This window comes from Choloepus didactylus, chromosome 21, assembly GCF_015220235.1.
Source record: "Choloepus didactylus isolate mChoDid1 chromosome 21, mChoDid1.pri, whole genome shotgun sequence".
In the NCBI taxonomy this organism is placed as follows: domain Eukaryota; kingdom Metazoa; phylum Chordata; class Mammalia; order Pilosa; family Megalonychidae; genus Choloepus; species Choloepus didactylus.
Genome location: NC_051327.1, coordinates 5381456 through 5404930, shown reverse-complemented (window position 1 = coordinate 5404930; position 23475 = coordinate 5381456). Strand labels below are relative to the sequence as shown.

Below are 23475 nucleotides of genomic sequence, written 5' to 3'. Positions count from 1 at the left end.
ATCTGTTAGTTTTCTTTTTGGAGGAATGAAAATAAATGATTTAAAATTGAGTATGATGATGATTACACAACTAGGCAATGACATTGTGAGACACTGATTGTATTCATTGGATGGATTATATGGTATACAAATATATCTCAATAAAATTTTTTTAAAAACAATCATCTCAACTGATGCAGAAAAGGCATTTGACAAAATACAGCACCTTATCTTGATAAAAACACTTAGAAAAACAGGAATAGAAGGAAACTTCCTCAAAATGTGAGAAGCCTGCAGCTAACATCCTCCTTAATGGTGAAAGACTGAAAGTGTTCCATCTGAGATCAGGAACAAGACAAGGATTCCCACTGCCACCACTGTTATTCATTATTGTTCTTGAAGTTTTGCCAGAGCAATTAGGAAAAATAAGAAATAAAAGGCATCAGAATTGGAAAAAAAGATATAAAACTTTCACTATTTGCAGATGATATGATATTATGTACAGAAGAATCTGAAAAATCCACAACAAAGCTCCTAGATATAATAAATGAATTCAGCAAAGTGGTGGGGTACAATACCAACATCCAAAAAGCAGTAGTGCTTCTATACACAAACAATGGACAATCAGAAGAAAAAGAAATCAAGAAAATATTCCATTCACAACAGCAACTAAAAGAATCAAATATCTAGTAGTAAATCTCATTCACAATAGCAACTAAAAGAAAAAAATATCTAGTAGTAAATCTAACCAAAGATTTAAAGGAATTGTACAAGGAAACTACAAAATATTACTAAAAGAAATCAAAGAAGACCAAAATAAGTGAAAGAACATTGGGGTTCATGGAAGTTTTGGAAGACTAAATATCATGAATGTGTCAATACTATCCAAAGCAATTTATAAATTCAATGCATTCCAATAAAAATTCCAACAACATACTTTTCAGAAATGGAAAAGCCAATCATCTAATTTATATGGAAAGTCAAGTGGCCCCAAATAGCTAAAACAATCTTGAAAAAGAAGAATTAAGTTGGGAGGACTCACACTTCCCAATCTTAAAACTTATTACAAAGTCACAGTGATCAAAACAGCAATGTAATGGCACAAAGAGAGACACACAGACCAGTGGAACAGAACTGAGAGCTTAGAAATCAACCCACCCATTTACAGCCAACTGTTTTTTAACAAGGTGGAAAAGACCAATCGATTGGGAACGAATAGTCTCTTCAACAAATGGTGCTGAGAAACTGTATCTCCATTTGCAATAAAAAGAAGGGGAGCCCTACCTCTCACCATATACAAAAGTCAACTCAAAATGTATTAAAGACCTCAATATAAGAGCTAGGACTATCAAACTCCTAGAAGAAAATGTAGGAAAGCATCTTCAGGATCTTTTGTGAGGCAGTGGCTTCTTACACTTTGCAGCTGAAGCACAAGCACCACAACAAAAAATAGATAATTGGGACCTCATCAAATGTGAAGCTTTTGTGCCTCAAAGAACTTTATCATGAAAGTAAAACAACCACCTACATAATGGGAGAAAATTTTTGGAAACCACATATCTTATAAAGGATTAATATCTAGAAAACATAAAGAAATCCTTCAACTTAACAACAAAAAGATAACAACCCAATTAAAAATGGGAAAAAAAACTTGATAGACATCTCTCCAAAGAAGATTTACGAATGACCATAAAGCACATCAAATGCTTGACAACATCAGCAATCAGGGAATGGAAATCAAAATCACCATGAGATACCATTTCAAACCCATCAGAATGGTTGCTATTTAAAAAAAACATAAATTAACAAGTATTCAAGAGGATGCAAAGAAATAGGAACACTTATTCACTGCTGGTTGTAATGTAAAATGGTGCAGCCACTGTGAAAGACAGTTTGGCATTTCCTCAGAAAGCTAAGTATAGAACTACCATGTGACCTGGCAACCCCACTATATTGGTATATTCCTAATAAAACTGAGAGCAGAGACTCAAACAGATATTTGCACACTAATGTTCATAGCAGCAACTGATTCACAGTTACCAAATGATGGAAGCAACCCAGTGTCCATCAACTGATAATGGATAAATAAAATGTGGTATATTTGCAATGGACTATCATTTACCCGTAAAAAGGAATGAAGTCCTGTTACATGCAACAACATGGATGAACCTTGAGTTTATTATGTTGAGTGAAATAAGACAGACACAAAGGACAATACTATATGATCTCACTGATTCGAAACAATTAGAATAAGTAAACTCATAGAGTCAGAATCTAGAATATAGGTTACCAGGGTTTGGGGTGGGGATAGGGAGTGGGAATTTAAGGCTTAAAATATATAAGGTTCCTGTTTGGAATGAAGAAATTGTTTTGACAGTGAATGGCAGTGAAGGTAGCTCAATATTGTGAACACAGTTAACAGCACTGAAATATATATATGAATATGATTAAAAGGGGAAATGTTAGATTGTATATATGGTAACAGAATAAAATTAAAAAAAATCCTTGGAACTGTAACCAAGAAATTAGGATTTAAGGGATGATTATGATTACTGAATTATTATAGCTACTCCTTTTTACTTTCTGGTATATTAGGGTAGACAGAGGAAAATACCTGAAATCTCTGAACTGTAATTCAGCTGCCTTGATCTCTGATAATGATTGTATAGCCTTTATCTTGTGCCCTTGTTATTGTAAAAACTGTGTGACTAACCTTCACTTGTACCCATTTTATCTGTTGTTTTTTTTTTTTTTTTTTTTTTGCTTTAGAGTCTTATGATCACTAAAGATAGCCCCTAATGTTTATTAATGAAGTATCTTGGGTCAACCCAGAACTAACACACCCCAAGTACAAAGTTATCTTGATAACCATTTGGATCTAACCAAATGGGCCTGCCTGACATTCATAGGAGCTAAGACTTTAACCTATAAGTGGCCTATACCTGATTAAAATACTAAAAATCGCACTCATCATCACACTAAGGCTGCCATTTTCTTTCTGTGACTAAGCATTTAATCATGCTTGATAATTAGATCATCTGCACATGCTCAATAATTAGATCACCTCTAATTACATCATCTGGAGCCATTGTGCTCATTATCCTAAAACCTGCCAATCTTTTATTACTATAAAACTATCAGAATTACTGCAGTTCAGGGAGACAGATTTTGGTTCGGTAGGCCATCTGCTCTCCTGCTTCATGCAATAAAACTCTTCTTCTCTTTGAAACTCTGGTGTCAGGAATTGGTCATTTGAGTGCACTGGTCAAAGAATCACCATCTTGGTCTGGTAACAGAACTACAGTAAACCTAAATATACCAAGGACTTTAATTACAGTTTAGTTTTAAAAATGTGCTATCATCAATTGTAACAAATGATTCACACCAATGCATGGGATTGGTGATGGGTAGTGGGTGGGAATCCTGTTTTATGCATGATCACTCTGTAAAGCTACAACTTCTCTAAAAAAATATTGCTCAATTAATGGTCAATACAGAAAAAGCAATTGTATATCTATTTACTTGCCACAAACAAAAATGAAATGTAAAATAGTCCGATTTAAATCACATAAAAAACATCAATGCCTAATAATAAAATCTAAAAAAAGATACGTACTATCTCGTCAATGAAAATTACAAGATGCTATTGAGATATTAAAGAAGACCTAAATAAATGAAAAAATATACCATATTCATCCTTTGGAAAACTCAATAGTGGGAAGTTGACAATTTCTCCCCAAATGTGTCTGAAAATTTCAATGCAGTCCCAATATAAATCTTAGCAGTTTTGCGCATGTGTGTGTCTGTGTGTGTAAACTGAAAGGCTAATTCTAAAATTTATATGCAAATATAAAGTGACAATAATAGCCAAGGGATTCTTGAGAAAGAACACAAGTGATAGACTGATTACTATCAATATTGTTTATAAACTATAGTTTTTAAAGCAAATAGACTAATAGAATAATGTATCAGAAAAGAATAGTTTTTCTCACAGTGTGGTCATCAGCATCAACTAGGAATTTGTTAGAAATGCAAATTCTTGGGTTCAACCTCAGACCTACTGAATCAGAAGTTTTGGGGGTGGGATGCAGCATTCAGCATTTTACCAAGCCATCCGAATGATGCTGGTGCATGCTAAAGTTTGAGAATCACTGGAACAGAATATCCAGAAAAGGTCAAACTAATGTGTAGTCTCCTTATTTATGGCAAAGCTGATACACAATGTAGTGGGGAGAGAATATTCTTCTTAATAAATGGTGCTGATTCAATTGGATATCAATATGGAAACTAATGAACTTTGACTCCTCCCTCACTCTAAACAGTGTAGATTTACAATTCTTCTTAAGGTAGATGTAAATTTGAATGGTAAAATAATAAAGATCTTAGGGGAAAACATATAAAATAACTTCACAGTAGTGAAGGCAAGATTTAGGATTATCAAAAGACATAATTGAGTGAAAACAGAGTAGAAGATTTTGAAGTACGTATATAACTGTCAAAAGACTCTTTTCCAGTATATATATAGAAATGTTACCATAAGAAAAAGACAGACATCCCAATTTAAAAATGGCCAAAAGATTTGGACAATGACTTCACAAAAAAGGATATCCAAATATCCAATAGTCATTATAAAGGTGCACAACATCAGTCATCGGTAAGTGCAAATTAAAACAATGAGACATCACAATATACACATCAAAATACTATATGTTTTTAAAGATATAGAACAACTAGAATTCTCAAACACTAATGTTGGGAATGTAAACTGATAATCCTTTGGAAAATTGGCATTATACTCTAAAGTATCTTCAGATGCATATAAAAATATGCATATGCTATAAGTTAGCAGTTCCCCTTCCAGGTATATACCCCCCAAAATGCAAGCTCATTCTCACCGAAAGACATGTACAAGAATGTTCTTTACAGAATTACTCATAACAGGCAAAAAATGGAAGCAAGCCATAAGTCTTTCTGTAGTAAAATGAATTAAAAGTGTCTTCTCACGAAAATATACTGCAATGAGAAGGAACAACCTACAACTATGTACAATGGCATGGAATAATTCAAAAAACATATGTTGCAGAAAGAAGCCAGGCATAAAAGAGCATGTGCAGAAGGATTCCATTTATATAAAGTTCAGAAACAGGGAAAATTAATATATGGCATTACAAGTCAGCACAGTAGTTACTACTGAGGTAATGTTCTGTTTTTTTTATAAAGGCTAGTTATCCAGATATCTGTGAAGAATAATTAAGATGTAGATTTATGATTTATGAACTTGTCTAAGTATATGTTATGCTTCAATAAATAGTATACAGGAAAAAGGATATTAAGAGTATTCAACATGTTTGCACAAAACATGAGTAAGCTCTGTAATGAAGTTAATAGAATTTAGCCATGTTAATTTCTTAGTTTTCATCAATGTACCATGGTTACACAAGATGATACTATTAGGAGAAAGGTAAAAGGTACACAGGAACTGTCCTACCTTTTAAACTGTTCTGTAAATCAAAAAATTATTTTAATATAAAAAGTTTAGTAGCAAAAAGAATCATGGAACAAATCTTAAAAGTGTCCTTTCACACCCTTTCTACTACATGGAACACTTATCCCCTCTTCTTTCTTCCTCATCCTGCCTCTTGATGAACTCCTATTTATTTTTTAAAATGCAGCTCAGATAGTTCTTACACGAACCTGTCCCTGAATTCTTCTCTTTCTCTTAGAAAAAATAATCTTTCCCTATTCATAGCTCTATTCTTCTAGAATATGCTTTATTATTAAGAAATCACTTTTGATTATAATTAATAGTCTCTTTTGTGATTGCAGTTTTTCACAAAGTGTCTGTTTTGATAAAACATGCTTTTTGCTCATGGCTAGGAGCCTAGTTTCTAAATTATGGATCAGTTGCCTAAAGAGCATCCACCTCTATGATTCCTGTCTTGAAAATATAGGATATAGTGTCCACAAGTTTATCTGGGGAATCTGAAGATGAAGATGTAGAAAGAGAAAGGAAGAGAATCCTGGAGTGGCGTCATGAGTTGCTGAATGTCATAGTGATTCTTAAGGAACTCATAAAGGTAATGTCATTCAATGGCCAGCATTATGTTGGCTTCATCACCACTTAAGAGCATGTCATTGGTGTCAGGGGCTCACTGTGGTTATTTATGATCTACGTATATTTTCCCTAAGAATAGAAGAGCTCCTGTGAAACTGTCCCAGGTAGTGGTCTCTAAGAGTCTGAGCTATTGACTGAACTTGACTTATTAGTAGCTTCACTATATTGTGTTTTCCTTTATTTTTTTTAGATATATTTTACATTTCCACCTGTTCTGGCTGTGAGAAATATTTCTCTTGCAATCCAAAAGAGGGAGTGTTTTGGATTGCTTGGACTAAACGGAGCTGGCAAAACTACTACTTTTGAAATTCTGACTGGTGAGGAGACTGCTACCTCTGGAGATGTGTTCATTGATGGTTATAGCACCACCAAAAATATCCGAAAGGTAAGACAACCATTGCTGTCAAAGATGTGAGAAGCATGATGACTTGGGAGTATGACTAAGAGACAGGTGACAGGAGTTCATAGACATGGATCAATGCAGTCATTGATATTGAAAACTCTTGACCCAGTCAGTGAAATCTAGAGGGAGAAATAAATTTTTGAGAGATGGTGAGACAATCAGAGCAGTGTTACCATGAGAATCTAAGATGAAAGTATCTTTTATGTCCTTTGAAACTAAGGCAAGTTCTCTCAAAAGTTCATCCAACATATGCTAAACAAGGCATTGGAGCTGTAAAAATAAATTATGACTCCTGTCCCTAAGGAGTTCACATACTTGTAGGGAAATCACACAAATGAACTGACCATTATGATATTGTGTCGTGATTCTTATAATAAAGGGATTCACAGGGTAGTAGTGGGATCATAAATGAGGGGACCTAACCTTGTTTGGGTTTGGAGGGTAGACAGAGAAAATGTCTTAGAAGAGGTGGCACTTGAATGATATTGCAGGATAGACTTAGCCAGCTGTCTCAGATTGGATTTCCTAAAAACAGACTCTGAAGTGAAAAACTGCACACAGAAAGTTTACTAAGGAGTGCTTTTGAAAAGTTGCAGGATGAGATTAACCAGATGAAGAAGGGATTGCAGGAATAGGAATGAGCACGTAATGAGCCTAAAGAATGGCAACTATCCCATATGACTAGAGTATAAAGCACGAGTTTAGGAGACGAGTGGGTAGGGAACTGATTGATAGATCTATATTAAATGCTAATTAATGGAGCATTAACCTTGAGTTTAGTGAGAATTTTTAAAGGTTATTAAATGGAAAAGTGAAGTGATCGCATTGGCATTTTAGAAAGATTATTTCAGTAGAAATGTAGAAAGCACTGCAACAGAATGAGCTTTGCAGCAGAAAGAGTGTTAAGAGTTCCTTTCAGTTTGCCAAGTAAGTCATAGTTAGGACATAAGCCAAGGAAGTGATTGTGGGAATAAGGAGATGGTCTTGAAACATAATTTAAACAACAAAAACTGGCAGGAATAAATGTTTGGTTTGGGAGTGAGGTATAAGGAAGAAAGCAGTTTTTAGCCTAAACTAATGAGTGGTGGCAGTTTCAGTCACCAAGACAGCAAATAGGACAAGATAAGCATGTTTTCAGGAGAAAGTGTGGATATGTTGATAGGTGGTGTCTGTGAGGCATTCAAAATGTGGATACCAGGGAGGCAGTTCAAAGTTGTGCCATGAACTCAGATGGATTCATCAAAGTAGGTGAAATTTAAAACATGGAAGTATATTGGATTACTGAGGGAGTATCTTGAATCAGAAAAGAAGAGGTATGTGCTGTTAACCCTAGGAAATACCATGAGTTCAAATATTATGAGCAGAGGAAGAGCAACTGGAAAAAAAACATTGAGAAAAAGGAGTAATATTGTTAGAAGGAAAAGGAAAACCTTGAAAGAATGATTTCAGAGAAGCTAAGTGAAACAGCCTAATGCAAGGACTCAGAAATGGAGGTCAGCAAGTCTGAGTAAGCTATTACAGGGTGCAGCTTGGAGATATTCTCTGAGGCACTGACAAAAGGGGATCTAAAGTCCCTTTTATATGGTTTGAAATGGCAGTTTCAGTGAGGAGAGAGCTGATAAAGGTAACAACTTGGTAAAATTGACAGGAGAAGGCCATGCCAGAGATTATAGCTCTTGAGGATCCATGGCAGGTAAAAGCTGCCAATGCTTTCAATGGTACATGGTGAGATTTGGATGAGATTCTAGAAGCCTCCTGGATGACCCATGACCTCTGCATTATAGCACTGCCTATCCCTTGTGACTTAGACCCAATAGTCATTCAATCAATGGTAATTTATTGAACTGAAAAACTTTGGGTTCAATATGGTAGCCTGAATACAATTAAACATTTGTTAACATGGAGCATCAAGGGTATATACAAACATGGAGGTTATGCACTGCAGAACTTTGGCAGGGAAAGGGGAACTCCACATTGTAGTTTAGTTCTCTGGAGTAGTATAGTTCACAGCTTGTGCAACCATATGAAATGACCCTGTAAAATCGTCTGCCTCTTTTCTCTCCCCACATACCGTTTGAAATTACCAAAGCAACAGAAACATAAGAAAAAGTTAAAGCATAAAGAAAAAGTTAAAATAGAACTGGTATAATCAACAGACCAGAAACTTTGAGGAATGTATTTAACCAGGAGACAGAATTTTATTCATGAAGAATCCAATAACAATTTCACACCAAAGGAATTTTCTTATCTGTTTCTGCTTTCCTACAGTGCAACACAGCTCTTCATATCTTCAGGTCTTTTAAGCATTCTTCAATATTGTTTTGTAGTTTCCTCCATAAAAGTCTTTCACAACCACACTAGATTAATTTCTCTATATCTTTTGGGTTTTGTTTTTGTTGATACTGTTGATTTGTTATATATTGATCTGATATCCAGACACTTAGTGTATTAGTTAGGATTCTCTAGGGAAACAGAATCAGTAGAGATACCTATGAATATAAGAATTATAAAAGTGTCTCACGCAACTGTGGGTATGCATGAGTCCAAATTCCGTAGGGCAGGTATCAAACTGGCAACTCTAATGAAGATGTTCGACGAACTCCTCAGGAAACGAACTGACAACTTCGACGAACTCCTCAGGAAATGCTTCTCTGGTCAGTTGAGGAAGAAGTAAAGGTCCTCTATCTGTCTTGCTTAAAAGTCTTCAAATGATTGACTGGATTAAATCCAGCTAACTGCATTCTCTCATTGTGGAAGACACGCCCTTTGTTGATGTCATCAGTCACAGCTGCAGCCAATTGACTGATGATTTAATAAACCAGCCTGTTGGTTTATTAACCAGCCACAAACATCTCGCAGCAATGGTTAGGCCAGTTCTTGCTTGACCAGACAGCTGGGTACCATCACCTGGCCAAGTTGACACATGAATCTAACCATCACACTTAGCTTAACCTGTCTGCAGTCTATCTTAGCTTATCTCTGGAGAATATCTTACCATCAGCAAATAATATCAATTTTGCTTTCTCTTTCAATTTTTTTACCTCACTTTTTTCTTATGTTATTGCATAGAGATGAGCCATCAGTGATGCCAGACATCTATGTTTTGTTTCTGCCTTTAACAGGAATTACCTATGAAATTTCAACTTTTTATATTATATTTGGTAACCAATCTTTATATGTTTGAGAAAATTAGTTTCAACTCCTGGTGTGTTAAGAGTTTTAGCTGTCATGAGTATTAAATTTTACAAATTGCTATGTTGGCCTCTAATGAAATGGTTGTATATTTTTCTCCTTGATATCACTAACAGTTTTTAACAGTTTAATTTTTTCCAGGGGAGAATTCTTTTATTACTTTGGAGTAAGAAAGGCATTTCTAACTAACACAAAAAACAGGACACATCAGAGGAAAGATTATCTCTGTAACGATAACAGCAACAAAAGGCATTGCAAAATCAACTATAAACAAAGTAAAAAAATGAATGAAATAATTGTAACTCATATCAAAGACAAATAATTTAATTAGTTTTATATATTATCTAACATGTAAAAAAATCTCCAACATATCAACAAGAAAAAGGTAAACAACAAAACAGAAAAATCGGCAAAGGATAGGAGGAAATATCTCTTTTACAAAGTCCTTCCTAAGAGTGAGGAATAATTTTCTAGAAGCATCCAGCCGACTTTCCTTCACATTAGCCAGAATTGAATAATGTGCTTTTCATATATTTATCATTTACCAAGGAAAGGGGTTTATTGTTATGGATTTTGTCACACATCTAATGGGATGTTGGAGAGATAATTTTGTCCTTGCCTGAGCTGCTTTGAGTTTGCTGTGTTTGAATGCTTCTGGAACCAGTAGATTTCAGCAGAGACTGTACATAATATTCTTTTGCCCTGCATCATATGGACTCGAGACTGCCTCCAAAAAACCAAAAATACAAAAAAGAAAACAAACAAAACAAATAAACAACACCACCAAAAAACAGGACTTGATGTAATTCCTTCCTCCAAAATTTGACTTCTCTAGAATCTACCTGCTTCTGGGCTCTCTCTGATATGTTCAGGGTATTTGTATTTTATCTAGAATTTACAGTTTTTATCTTCAAGAGGTAAGATCTCAAGTGGCCATTATATATTCTTTTACTCTTGATCCATTTCTTTCTTTATATTTGAAAGAGTGCATTGAATTGGATGTTGCTTTTTCATCCAGGCTGACAGACTCTGCTTTTTAATTGGATCATTAGAGCATTTATATTTAATGCAATTAATGAGATAGTTGGGTTTACACCTACCATCTGGCTATTTGTGCCACATCTTTTTTTTCCTTTCATTCCTCTTTTGCTGCCTTTTTTTTTTAGATTGAGCATTTTTAATAATTCATTTTATCTACAATATTGACTTGATTGTTTTATTAGTTATAACTCTTTTTATTGTTATTGTTTTAGTGGTTGTTTTAGAGTTTACACAGTGCATATTTAACTTATCATAGTCTACCTTCAGGTAATATTTATCCTGCTGCACTTATAACTATCCCTCCCATCTTTTGTGCTATTGTTGTCATATATTTTGCTTCTACATATTATAAAACCCACATACATTGTTTTTCCTTTAGTCAATTATCTTTTAAAGAGATTAAAAACTGAGAAAAAAATTAAAAATACCCACATACTACTTACAATGCTATACATTCTTCTGTGTATATCCAAATTTCCATCTCTTTTCATCCTTTAGCATTTCTTATAGGGATCATCTGCTGGAAACTGTCAATTTCTTTTTTTCTGTAAAAATCTTTATTTGCCTTCATTTTTGAAAAATATTTTTGCTGGGTATGGAAATCTATGTTGTCAGCTTCCTTCTTTCAGTTATTCAAAGATGTCCTTTCATTGCTACCTGACTTACATGGTTTCTGAAGAAAAGATTGTTGTTGTTCTGTTGTTCTTATCTTTTTTTCTTTTTTTCTCTGTATGTAGTGTGTCTTTTTCTCTCTGGTTCTTTTGTTTTCTTTATTTTTCCTTCTTGGAGTTTGTTGAGCTTCTTGGCTCAGTGTCCTTATAGTATTCAATAAATTTGGAAAAATTTTAGCCATTATTTCTTAAAAATATTTTGACCACTCTTAGATGATCACTGTCAAATAATGCTGTGTAACAAACCATCCCAGACTAGTGGCATAAAACAACAACCATCTATTATGTTCACAGATGCTGTGGGTCAGGAATTTTGCTGTTCCACAATATTGGTCTTATTTGGAGATAATCAAATGGCAGCAGGTACATTGAGGCTGAGTGCTGGAATTATCTGAAGGCTCAACTGGGCTGGTGATAAGATGGCTTACTCACATGTCCAGCAGATTATGCTGGATATTAGCCAGAGCACCTAAATATGGCCTCTCTGTGTGGCCTATAGGCTTCCTCACACCACAGCTGACTTTTCCCCAAAAGGAAACAGAAAGGTGGAAAGGTGGGAGGAGAAGGAAATTGAGAAACTGAATTGCCTCCTCTAATCCAGCTTTGGAAGTCACATAGCATCACTTCCAGTATACTCTATTTGTCAAAGCATACACAAGCCCACTCACTTTCAAGAAGAGGGGTCCTGGACCAAAGCTCCAAAGGTGAAGCACATCGAAATCACATTGTAAGAAGAAATATGGTAGGGCAAATATTGCCATGACTGTTTAGGAATTTCCAATTTGTGACCCTGCTCCCCTATCTGGGACTCTGATAACACATATTTTAAATTACTTGATATTCTTCCATGGGTCATTGACATTTTGCTCATTGATTTCAGTCTTTATTCTCTCAATAATTCATTTTGGATAGTTTTTCTTGCTATGTCTAGGTTAACTGTTCTTTTTTCTGCAGTGTCTAATTTGCTGTTAATAACATACACATAAATTTTCATTTCAGATATTGTGTTTTTCATCTTTAGAAATTGCATTTGGTTCTTTTTCATATCTTCCACTTCTCACATCATTGCATTTATATTTTCCTTTACATCCTTAAACATATTTATAATAATTTTAATAGCTGCTTTAAAGTCTTAATCTTCTAATTGCATCCTCTCTATTCTTTCTGATTCTGTTTTATTGACTATTGGTAAAGGGTCACATTTTCCTGCTGCTTCTCATTTCTCGTAGTTTTTTATTGTATGCCAGACATAGTGAATTTTACATTTTACCTTATTGGTTTCTATATTTTGTTGTGCTCCTTCAAGAGGGTTGGGTCATGTTATGGCAGATAGCTACGTTACTTGCAGATTAACTCGATCTTTTGAAGCTTGTCTCAGATTTTTTAGAGTGGGTATAGAGTAGATTGTACTGTATGGATAATTTATCCTTATACTCTCAGGCTAATATATTGTTAAGACTAGGAGGTTACTGAATATCACATGCATTCAGTTAGGTTTTTCTCCACTAGCTAGTGTGAAATTCAATAAGCTCTGGGATTGTTTGCTTTATAGCTCCCCAGTACTTCTTTTTCTAGCAATTGTTCTTTGCCAAGCCCCTAGATGAACTACAGTTTGTTTAGCCATTCACCTGTTGAAAGAAATTTGAGTTTTTTCCAGGTTTGAGTGATTATGAATAGAGCAGCTATAAATACTTGTGTACAGGTTTCCACATGAACAAAAGTCTTAATTCCCCTAAGAATTTGCTAGGAATGAATTTGCTAGTTCATGTGATAAGTGCAGTTAACTTTTAAGAGACTGCCCTATCCTCTGTGCTTGACCCTAATCTCTGTCAGTGGTAGGGACTTGCCCCATATAGGAATCCAATGGTTGCAGAAGTTGGCCTCCTTGGGCGGACAATCACCTTTGACTTCATTAACTGTAGTACGGGCTCCGAATAATAAGCAACACTGACTCTGTTGGCCATGCGTGCCCAGATCTCTCTAATTCTAAGAAGTATTCATTCCTTAAAGGGACCTATCCAATGAAACACAGGCTTGGGGAGGGGGCAAGATTATTCAAAGGGGTGATTACCTGCCTAACTCCTAAGTTGACCCAATTTTGCTAAAAGATGCTTATACCCTAGTTGTCCTCCTGAGATTATCCCTTTTCCCATTATTGTAATAGACCTCAGTCAGCAGGTAATCTCATGGAACAAGTCTAAGGCTTTTACTCTGTTGGTGGGTGCTGCCTAGTAGGAAACAGCTAATTTTCTCCAACTGATGCAGATCATAAATTCACTACAGTACCAGCTGAGAAAGACACTGAAGGTTTATGGCCTGTAATAACTGACTCAGTTTAAAAAGGTGTGTGTGTGGCGGGGTGGGGAGGTGGGGGTGGGTACTGATTCCTATCATCTTACCTTTCAGTTCCCTGGTATGCCTTGTGCTTAGCCAATACAAACGAGTGGAGGCTAACTATAGACTATAGAGAGTTAAACAAGACTGTTCCCTTTATTAGATGTCTGCTAGATACTGCTACCTTAATGATGGCATTCGAAACAACATAGGCAAATGGTTTGGAGTATTAGATTTGGTGAACATGTTCTATTCAGTAAAAATATCTCAAGAGAGAGTCTACAGTTAGCCTCCACCTTTGAAGGCCAACAGTACCCCTTTCCTCAGTTGCCCATGGGCACATGCCTGCTCAGACTTCCACCAGAAACTTGGCTCATATCTAACAAGACATGGAGGAGGCACATTACAATACCAAAGCCAACAAACTACCCAAGCCATCAAAGCAGGTGAGCCTCATGGAGGGGTAGTCCCCAAAACTTTGGGATGAGCCATCCTACCCCTTCTATCAGTGGGCACACAAGAGCAAAGTGCATTTGGGCCTCATGGGGTTATGAAAACAGATAGTCGAAAGGACTCAACCCAGCGGAGAGTCATTTACCACAATGTCATAGTGACCATAACATATGCCATAAATCTAGACACTTGGCCTATCATATGGGAGAAATTTGCAGAGGAGAATGGCTATATCAGAACTCACAAGTAGATTTCATTGAGTCTCTCCCTACAGTGGCAGGAGCTATTTAAATACTTTAACAATGGTAGATAACTACATAGGCTTTCTCTTGGCTTACCCATGTGTGCCAGTTTGAATGTATTATGTCTGTGGGCAGATGTATTAGTGTTGATTAGATGGTAATTCTTTGACTGAGTGTCTCCATGGAGATGCAACACACCCAACTGTAGGTGACAACTCTGATTGGATAATTTCCATGGAGGCGTGGCCCTACCCATTCAGTGTGGGCCTTGATTAGTTTACTGGAGCACTATGTAAGCTCAGACAGAAGGAGCAAGCTTGCTACAGCCAAGAGGGACACTTTGAAGAATGCATAGGAGCCGAAAGAGGAGCTGCAGATGAGAGACAGTTTGAAGATGGCCGTTGAAAGCAGACTCTTGCTCCAAGGAAGCTAAGAGAGGACAAAAACCCCAAGAGCAACTAAGAGTGACATTATGAGGAGGAGCTGTGGCCTAGAGAGGAACGTCCTGGGAGAGAACCATTTTGAAACCAGAACTTGGAGTAGATGTCAGCCATGTGCCTTCCCAGCTAACAGAGGTTTTCCGGACGCCATTGGCCATCCTCCAGTAAAGGTACCCGATTGTTGATGTGTTACCTTGGACACTTTATGGCCTTAAGACTGTAACTGTGGAAGCATTAGTAAACCAGAACACCATGTAAAGCACCAACCTCTGCTAATTTTATTTTACAGCTTTTATGAGTGTCACAAGTTATATAGTCAGTCCAAGGCTCTCATTTCACTGCAAAGCAAATGCAGTGGGCATTAAAAAATAATCATACTTGGTTTTTCATTTACCCTGTCATCCTATGGGAGCAGGCATCATAGAAACATAATGGGGTTTTAAAACAAGGGCTATTGAGAGAAATTTGTCCCCCAAGTGGTCAAAAATACTGCCCATAGTCCAGATTACATTAAATTCACACCTCTATGGCATAACTGCACTGCATTTAATTCCACAACAAATGAGGAGACCATCCATAGAAAGGCTGAAACCTGTGCTGACGTATATACCCACATCTGACACAACACAATTATAAGTTTTCATGGACATGGCTACTTCCTTTGCTACTTCCCACGGCAAAGGAATATCCACCTGGATCATTCACCTGTCCCTTCTCCCTCATAGCAAATCCAGAGCCCAGCCACTTCCCCCCTAATCATGACAAGTACCTTATATGTACCATCACATCTGGGACCATCCTCAGCCTGTGTCTACTCATCATCCAGTATCTGATAAAGGTCTAGAATTCTGAATATGTAAAGAACTCCTACAACTCAAAAACAAAAATGCAAACTACGCTATTAAAAAATGAGCAGAGATCCAAGATGGCTCATTAGAGCAGAGGTTAAGCTCACTTCTTTCCCAGAAAAACAACTTGGGTTCAGGCAGAAACTGCAGCAACAAACCTAGCAATCTGTAGATCAGGGGAGGTGCTCTGTAGCACCCAGGAAACTGCAGTACAAAAAGACAGAGAGGCCATAGTGAGAGATTGTGAGTAACTCTCCCAGCTGTGGATCCTGGCGCACATTCTCCACTCTCAAGGCAGAAAGCATCCAGTTCTCCATTCTCTGGTGGATGAGCAGCTCCAGACCGAGGGCAGCAGAGGTCTACTCTCTCAGGAACATGGAAAGACATGATATAGCACTGTGCCAATGTGGACTGCTGAGACCACCAATAGTTTAAGTGTACCCCACCCATCCCAGCGACTCCATTTTCTGGTACTAACAGTTAAAAATAGCTGCATTCTGAGGACTAACGGGAGTAGGTTTCTGAAGAGTGTCATCTGCTGGCAGGTGAGGAAAGCACACTTCCAAGAAGACACACATCAAAACTTCTGGGATGCAGTGAAGGCAGTGCTCAGAGAGAAATTTATAGTCCTAAATGCCTACATTAAAAAGGAAGAAGGAACTAAAATCAAAGACCTAACTAGATACCTGGAGTAAACTAGAAAAACAACAGCAAACTATTTCAAAAGTGAGCAGAATGAAATAATTAAAGATTAGGGCAGAAATAAATGAAATTGAGAACAACAACAACAACAATAAAACAATAGAGAGAATAAACAAAACCGATAGTTGGTTCTTTAAGAAGATCAATAAAATTGGCAAGCCCTTAGAGAGACTGACAAAGAAAAAAAGAGAGAAGATGCAAATATATGAAATCAGAAATGAGAAGGGGGGGGGCATTCCTACTGCCCCTGCAGAAATGAAAAGGATCAAAAGAGGTACTATGAAGAACTGTATGTCTACAAACTAGACAACTTAGACGAAATGGACAATTTTCTAGAAATGCAAGAACCCACACTGACTCCACAAAAACTAGAAAATCTCAACAAACAAACTGCAAATAGACAGAAATAGTCATAAAAAAACCTTGCAACAAAGCCCAAGACCAGATGGCTTCACAGGTGAATTCTACCAATCATTCCAAGAAGAAGTAATAACAATCCTCCTAAAACTCTTCCAGAAAATTGAAGGGGAGGGAATGCTACCTAACTCATTCTATGAAGCCAAAATCACCTTAATACCAAAGCCAGATGAAGATACTGCAAGAAAGGAAAATCACAGATCAATCTCTCTAACAAATCTAGCTGCTGCAAAATCCTCAACAAAATATTTGAATATTGAATCCAACAGCACATTAATATTGTACTAGTCCACTCACATGGAATATCTAGAATAGTCAGATTCATAAAACAGAAAGTACATTAGAGTTTACTAAAGGGCTGGGGGATAAGGAGAATGAGGAATTATGGTTTAATGAGTACAGAGTTTCTTTGTGCGGTGAAAAATTTGGAATTAGATTGTGGTGATGGTTTGCACAATACTGTGAATGTAATTAATTAATGTCACTGAATTGTACACTTACGGCAAATTTTATATCTATTTACCACAATACAAATATTGGATAGTGTGATACCCCCAACTTCATTCTTTTTCAAAATTGATTTAGATATTACAGTTTTTTGCCATTAACTGTAAATTTTATCAACTTGTCTATACCTACAAAATTCCTTTCAGAGATTTTTTTTTGGCTGGGTTAAATCTCTCAATTGATTTTGGAAGACTTGATAACTTTGCTATGTTGAGTCCCCTAATCTATGAGCATAGTATCTCACTATTTATTTAGATATTCTCTGATTTCTTGCATCAGCATTTTATACTTTTCAGAATACATATCCTGTGCATGTTTTGTTAAATTTATGTTTTCCATTTTTTGAGCTATTATAAATGGTACTGTTTTTAACATTTTGGTTTCCAAGTGTACATTATTAGTATATAGAAATACCATTGATTTTTACATGTTGAGTTGTATCCTATGACCTTGCTAAACTCACTTATTCTAAAGCTTTTTTGAAGATTTTCTTGGGGTTTTCTGCATTAACAATCATGTAGTCTGTGATAGAGATGTTTTATTTCTTTCCTTCTCATGTGTACTCCTTTCATCTCATTTCTTATCTTATTGCCATGTCTAGGATTTCCTGTATGATACTGGAGTAATGACAATGAACATCCTTGCCTTGTTCCTGATCTTTAGGGGAAAGCATTAGATCTTTGACCACTAAATGTAATGTTAGCTATAGGTTTTTTGTAGGTGAGCTTTAGCAAGTTGAGGAAGTTCCCTTCCATTTCTGGGTGCTAAGACTTTTTGTTATAAAAGAATTTTGAATTTGTCAAATGATTTTTAGCATAATATAGGTTTTAATTATAACACAAAATAGTATGTGAGAATTGTGACAGAACATTACTTCCATCAGTAAATGTGAATGGTCTTGTGTGATTGTGAAAACCTTGTGACTGACACTCCCTTTATCCAGTGTATGGCAGATGAGTAATAAAATAAAGACAAAAATATATAAATAATAGGGGGGGAGAAGGAGTATGGGATGTTTTGGGCATTCTTTTTTTATTTTTTCTTTATTTTGGAGTAATGAAAGTGTTCTAAAATTGATTGAGGCAATGAATGCACAACTATATGATGATACTGTGAACCACTGACTGTATACTTTGGATGGATTACATGGTGTGTGAATATATCTCAATAAAATTGCATTTATAATGTGAATAACTCATCTATTAAGAATTTTTATATTTCATCAATATTTTCTATTGAGGTAAAATTCACATAACGTAAAATTAACCATTTTAAATGCATAATTCATTGGCAATTAGGGCACTCACAGTATTTTGCAATCACTTTCTCTTTCTAGATCCCAAACATTTTCAACATGCCAAAAGAAAATGCATTAAGCAGTCACTCTGAATTTTCCCCTTTCCCCAAATCTCTGGTAACCATCAACTCTGCTTTCTGTTTCTATGGATTTAGCTATTCAGATATTTCATACAAGTGAAACCATGCAATATTTGTTTTTGTCTGGTTTCGTTCATTTACCATAATGTTTTTGAGTTTCACTCTCATTGTAGTATGTATCAGTACCTCATTCCTTTTAATAGTTGAGTAAGATTCCCTTTTATGAATATACCACATTATCCATTCTTCCATTCATGGACATTTGGGCAGTTTTTGCCTTTGGGCTATAGTGAATATTTTGCTATGAACATTTATGTATTTGTTTGAATCCCTGTTTACAATTCTTTTGACTATGTGTGTAGGCATAGTTTTGCTTGATCATAAGGTAATTCTACGTTTAACTTATTGAAGAACTGACAAACTATTTTCCATTGCAGCTGCACCCTTTTACATTCCTACCTGCAATGTGTGAATGTTCCAATTACTCTACATCCTTGCCAACACTTGTTATTTTCTGAATAATAAAAATAATATTGCCATCCTAGTGGGTGTGAAGTGGTATCTCATTTTGGCTTTGATTTGCATTTCCCTAATGACTTTGAACATCTTTTCAAGTGCTTGTTGGCTATTTGTATATATTTTTGGAGCATTGTCTATTCAAGTCCTTTGCCCACTTTTTAATAGAGTTGTTTTTAATAGATTCTTCTTGCTTTGGATTTGTCTGGCTTCTAGGCCCTTATCACATATATGATTTGAAGATATTTTATTACATACTATAGGTCATTTTTTTTACTTTCTTGATATTGTCTTTTGAGGCACAAAAGTCTTTAATTTTAATGAAGTGCATTTTATTTTTCCTTTGTTGATTTTACTTTTGGTATCATATTTACATGCTTTCTTCTGGGAGTTTTCTGGTTTTAACCCTTATATTTAGGACTTTGATCCATTATGCTAATTTTTGTATATGGTGTGAGGTACAGATCCAACTTCATTATTTTGCATGTGGATATCTAGCTCTGCCAGCACCATTTATTGAAGAGACTGCTCTTTCCCCCAGGAGTGCCAGGAGTCTAAATAAATGGAAGGACATTCCATGTTCATGGATTGGAAGACTAAATACCATTAAGATGTCAATACTATGCAAAACAACATATAGATTCAATGCAAACCTCATTAAAATTCCAACAACCTCCTTTGCAGAAATAGAAAAGCCAATCATCAAATTTATATGGAAGGGTAAGGGGCTCTAAATAGCTAAAGCCATCTTGGCAAAGAAGAATGAAGTGAGAGGACTCTCACTTCCCAATCTTAAAACTTATTATGAAGCCACAGTAATCCAAACAGGAGAGTGCTGGCACAAGGACAGACATGTAGACCAATGGAATCAAAGCAAAATCTCAGAAATCAATCCTCACATTTATGGCCAACAGATTTTTGAGAAGGTGGCAACAGCCACTCCATTGGGAAAGAATTGTCTCTTCAACAAATGGTGTTTACAAAAAATGATGACAACAACTAGGCAAATAGATCTTAAGGACAGCATTTTGAGTAAAGTATGCCAGAAATGAAAAGACAAACATTATAATATCTCACTAATATGGACTAATTATAAAGTGTAAACTCTGAGAATTGAATCTTAGAGCACAGGTTATAAGGGGAAGGTTTATTGTAAAGATCCTTAGACTGTAAGCTCTTACAGCAGTCACTTCTATTCCTGAGTTAAATGGTTATCTCTAAATTCTGAGATGCTGAGCACTTTGTGTATTACCTGGTCTGTCCTAAACTTTAAGTATCTTTGTGACACCTGAGACTCAGAGCTAGAGTTTGGCAGCTATGAATGTCAGTATTGTCCCATATAGCAATTGTTTAAAAAGATAAAAAAGAGTTCAGAATTCAATTAGAGATACAAATGAAGCAGATTTGGTTAGGACTAAGGCAAGTCAGACTAAAGGGTAAGGGACGATATTGACTGTGTCTTAAAACTTCAAATTATGTGTGAGACCAAAGGAAGATATGTTTACTTGGTGCAAAATCTGTATATTCTGTAGCACACCAGATAATTTAACTTGTATGGTCAGTTTACTCAAACACCATAAATACATGGAACTTTGAATAGGGAGTGAGATCTAGTTGGTTTGTACAGGTTAGTATGAAACCCCCAAACATCCCAAAGTAATTTGGGCAGATATTAAAAATGTATTTGCAAAGCCCCTCTGGTGGAAAATGTGGAAATATTAAACTACCGCACCTGGGGAATTACTGATATTCTCACAAGCACTGGGGACTACCAATTTAGAAGGCTGGGCCCTCAGTCTTGGGGCTTGCCTTATGAAGCTTGTTACTGCAAAGGAAAGGCTAAGCCTACCTATAATTGTACTAAAGAGTCACCCCCAGGGAACCCCTTTTGTTTCTCAGATGTGGCCTCTTTCTCTAAGTCAACTTGGCAGGTAAACTCACTGTCCTCCCCCCTACATAGGACATGACTCCCAAGGGTGTAAATCTCCCTGGCAACATGTGACGTGATTCCTGGGGATGAACCTGGACCCATCATCGTGGGATTGAGAAAGCCTCATTGGACCAAAAGGGGGAAGAGAAATGAAACAAAATAAAATTTCAGTGGCTGAGAAATTTCAAATAGAGTCAAGAGGTCATTCTGGAGGTTATTCTTATGTGTTATGTAGCTATCTCTTTTTAGTTTTTAGTGTATTGGAATAGCTAGAAGGAAATACCTCAAACTGTTGTACTTCAACCCAGTAGCCTTGATTTTTTAATTGTTATTATTGTTATTTTAGCCTTGATTTTGAAGATGATTGTATAACTATGTAGCTTACACAGTGTGACTGTGCAATTGTGCACACCTTGTGACTCACACTCCCTTTATCCAGTGTATGGACAGATGAGGAGAAAAATGGAAACAAAAAGTAAATGAGTAATGGGGGGTGGGGTAGGGCATGGGATGTTTTGGGTGTTCTTCTCTACTTTTTAAAAAAATTCTTTTTATTGTTTTATTTATTTTACATATTTTTTGGAGTAATGAAAATGTTCAAAAATTGATTTTGGTGATGAATGTGCAACTATGTGATGGTACTGTGAACAACTGATTGTACACTGTGATGGTTGTAGGGTATGTGAATATATCTCAATAAAACTGAATTAAAAAAAATAAAAAATAAATAAACTTAGGTGAACCTAGGGAAAAAAAAGATGACCCCTACCTCTCACTATATATGTAACTCAACTCAAAATGGATCACGGTTCTTAATATAAGAGCTAGAACTATCTAACTTCTAGGAGAAAATGTAGGGAAGTATCTTCAGGACTTTGTGCTAGGTAATGATTTCTTAGACTTTACACCCAAAACACAAGCTACAAAAGAAAAAATAGATAAATGGGACCTTAACAACATTAAAAACTTTTGTGGCTCAGAGGACTTTATAATGAAAGAAAAACAACAACCTACACAATGGGAGAAAATTTTTGGAAACCACAGATCTGATAAAGGACTCATATCCAGAATACATAAAGAAATCCTTAAACTTATTAAGAAAAAGACAATTAAAAAATCAGCAAAAGACTTGAACAGATATCTCTCCAAAGAGTATATACAAATGTTCAACATCATTAGTCATCAGTGAAATGCAAATCAAAATCACAAGATACCATTTCAAACCCATTTCAAGATACCATTTCAAACAAAAACAAAAAACAAAAAACAGAAATAAACAAGTGTTGGAGAGGATGCAGAGAAATAGGAACACTCATTCATTGCTGGTGGCAATGTAAAATGGTGCCACCACTGTGGGAGACAGTTTGGCAGTTCCTCAGAAAGCTAAGTATAGAACTACCATATGACCAAGCAAAACCATTACCAGGTGTATACCCAATATAATTGAAAGTAGGGACTCAAACAGATATTTCCACACCAGTGTTCATAGAAGCATTATTCACATTTGCCAAAATGTGGAAGCAATCCAAGTGTCTATCATCGGATGAATGGACAAATAAAATGTGTTATATACATATAATGGAATATTCATCTGTAAAAAGGAATGACGTACTGACACATGCAACAACATGGATGAACCTTGAAGACATCATATTGAATGAAATAAGCCAGACACAAAAAGGACAATATTGTATGTGCCCACTGATTTGAAACAATTAGAATAATCAAACTCACAGAGTAGAATCTGGAATATAGGGGAAGAGTTGGAGATAGGGAATGCAAAGGTAAGGCTTAAAATGTACAGGTTCCTATTTGGAATGATGCAAATGTTTAGGGACTGGATGATGGTAGCACAACATCGTGAATTCAGTTAACAGCACTGAAGTATGTATCTGAATATGATTAAAGGTAAATGTTAAATTGTATATATGGTAACAGAATAAAATATTTTTAAAAATCCATGGACCTGCACTACACAAACAGTGAACTCTAAGTTAAACCATGGACTATGGTTAATAGTACCATTATAAAAATATGCTGTCATCAATTGTAACAAATATTCCACACCAATGCAAGTTCTTGGTGGAGGGGTGGTGTATGTATTTTATACATGATCATTCGGTAAACCCCAACTTCTCTAATAAAAAAATAAAAATAAAACATCTACATGAGAGATTAGCTTAGTACTTTACAGTCTCCTGAGAGGTGGAATGGGTGAGTTTCCTTCCGGTTTCGTCTTAAACAGTATTACCTAAATGAACCAAATGGCCCCTGGTATTGTTCTCTACACTGTTTACTTTTATATATC

The 23475-nt window shown here is 35.9% G+C and overlaps 1 protein-coding gene across 1 annotated transcript in view; it reads left to right on the top strand.

Moving 5' to 3' along the window:
• LOC119518027 (ATP-binding cassette sub-family A member 3-like) overlaps positions 1-23475 on the top strand; it is a 230794-nt gene that overhangs the window by 192402 nt on the left and 14917 nt on the right. Inside the window, exons 27-28 of the mRNA XM_037815122.1 lie at positions 5931-6056; positions 6285-6479. Of these exons, the coding sequence (XP_037671050.1) occupies positions 5931-6056; positions 6285-6479 (321 nt within the window). The remainder of the gene's footprint in view (positions 1-5930; positions 6057-6284; positions 6480-23475) is intronic.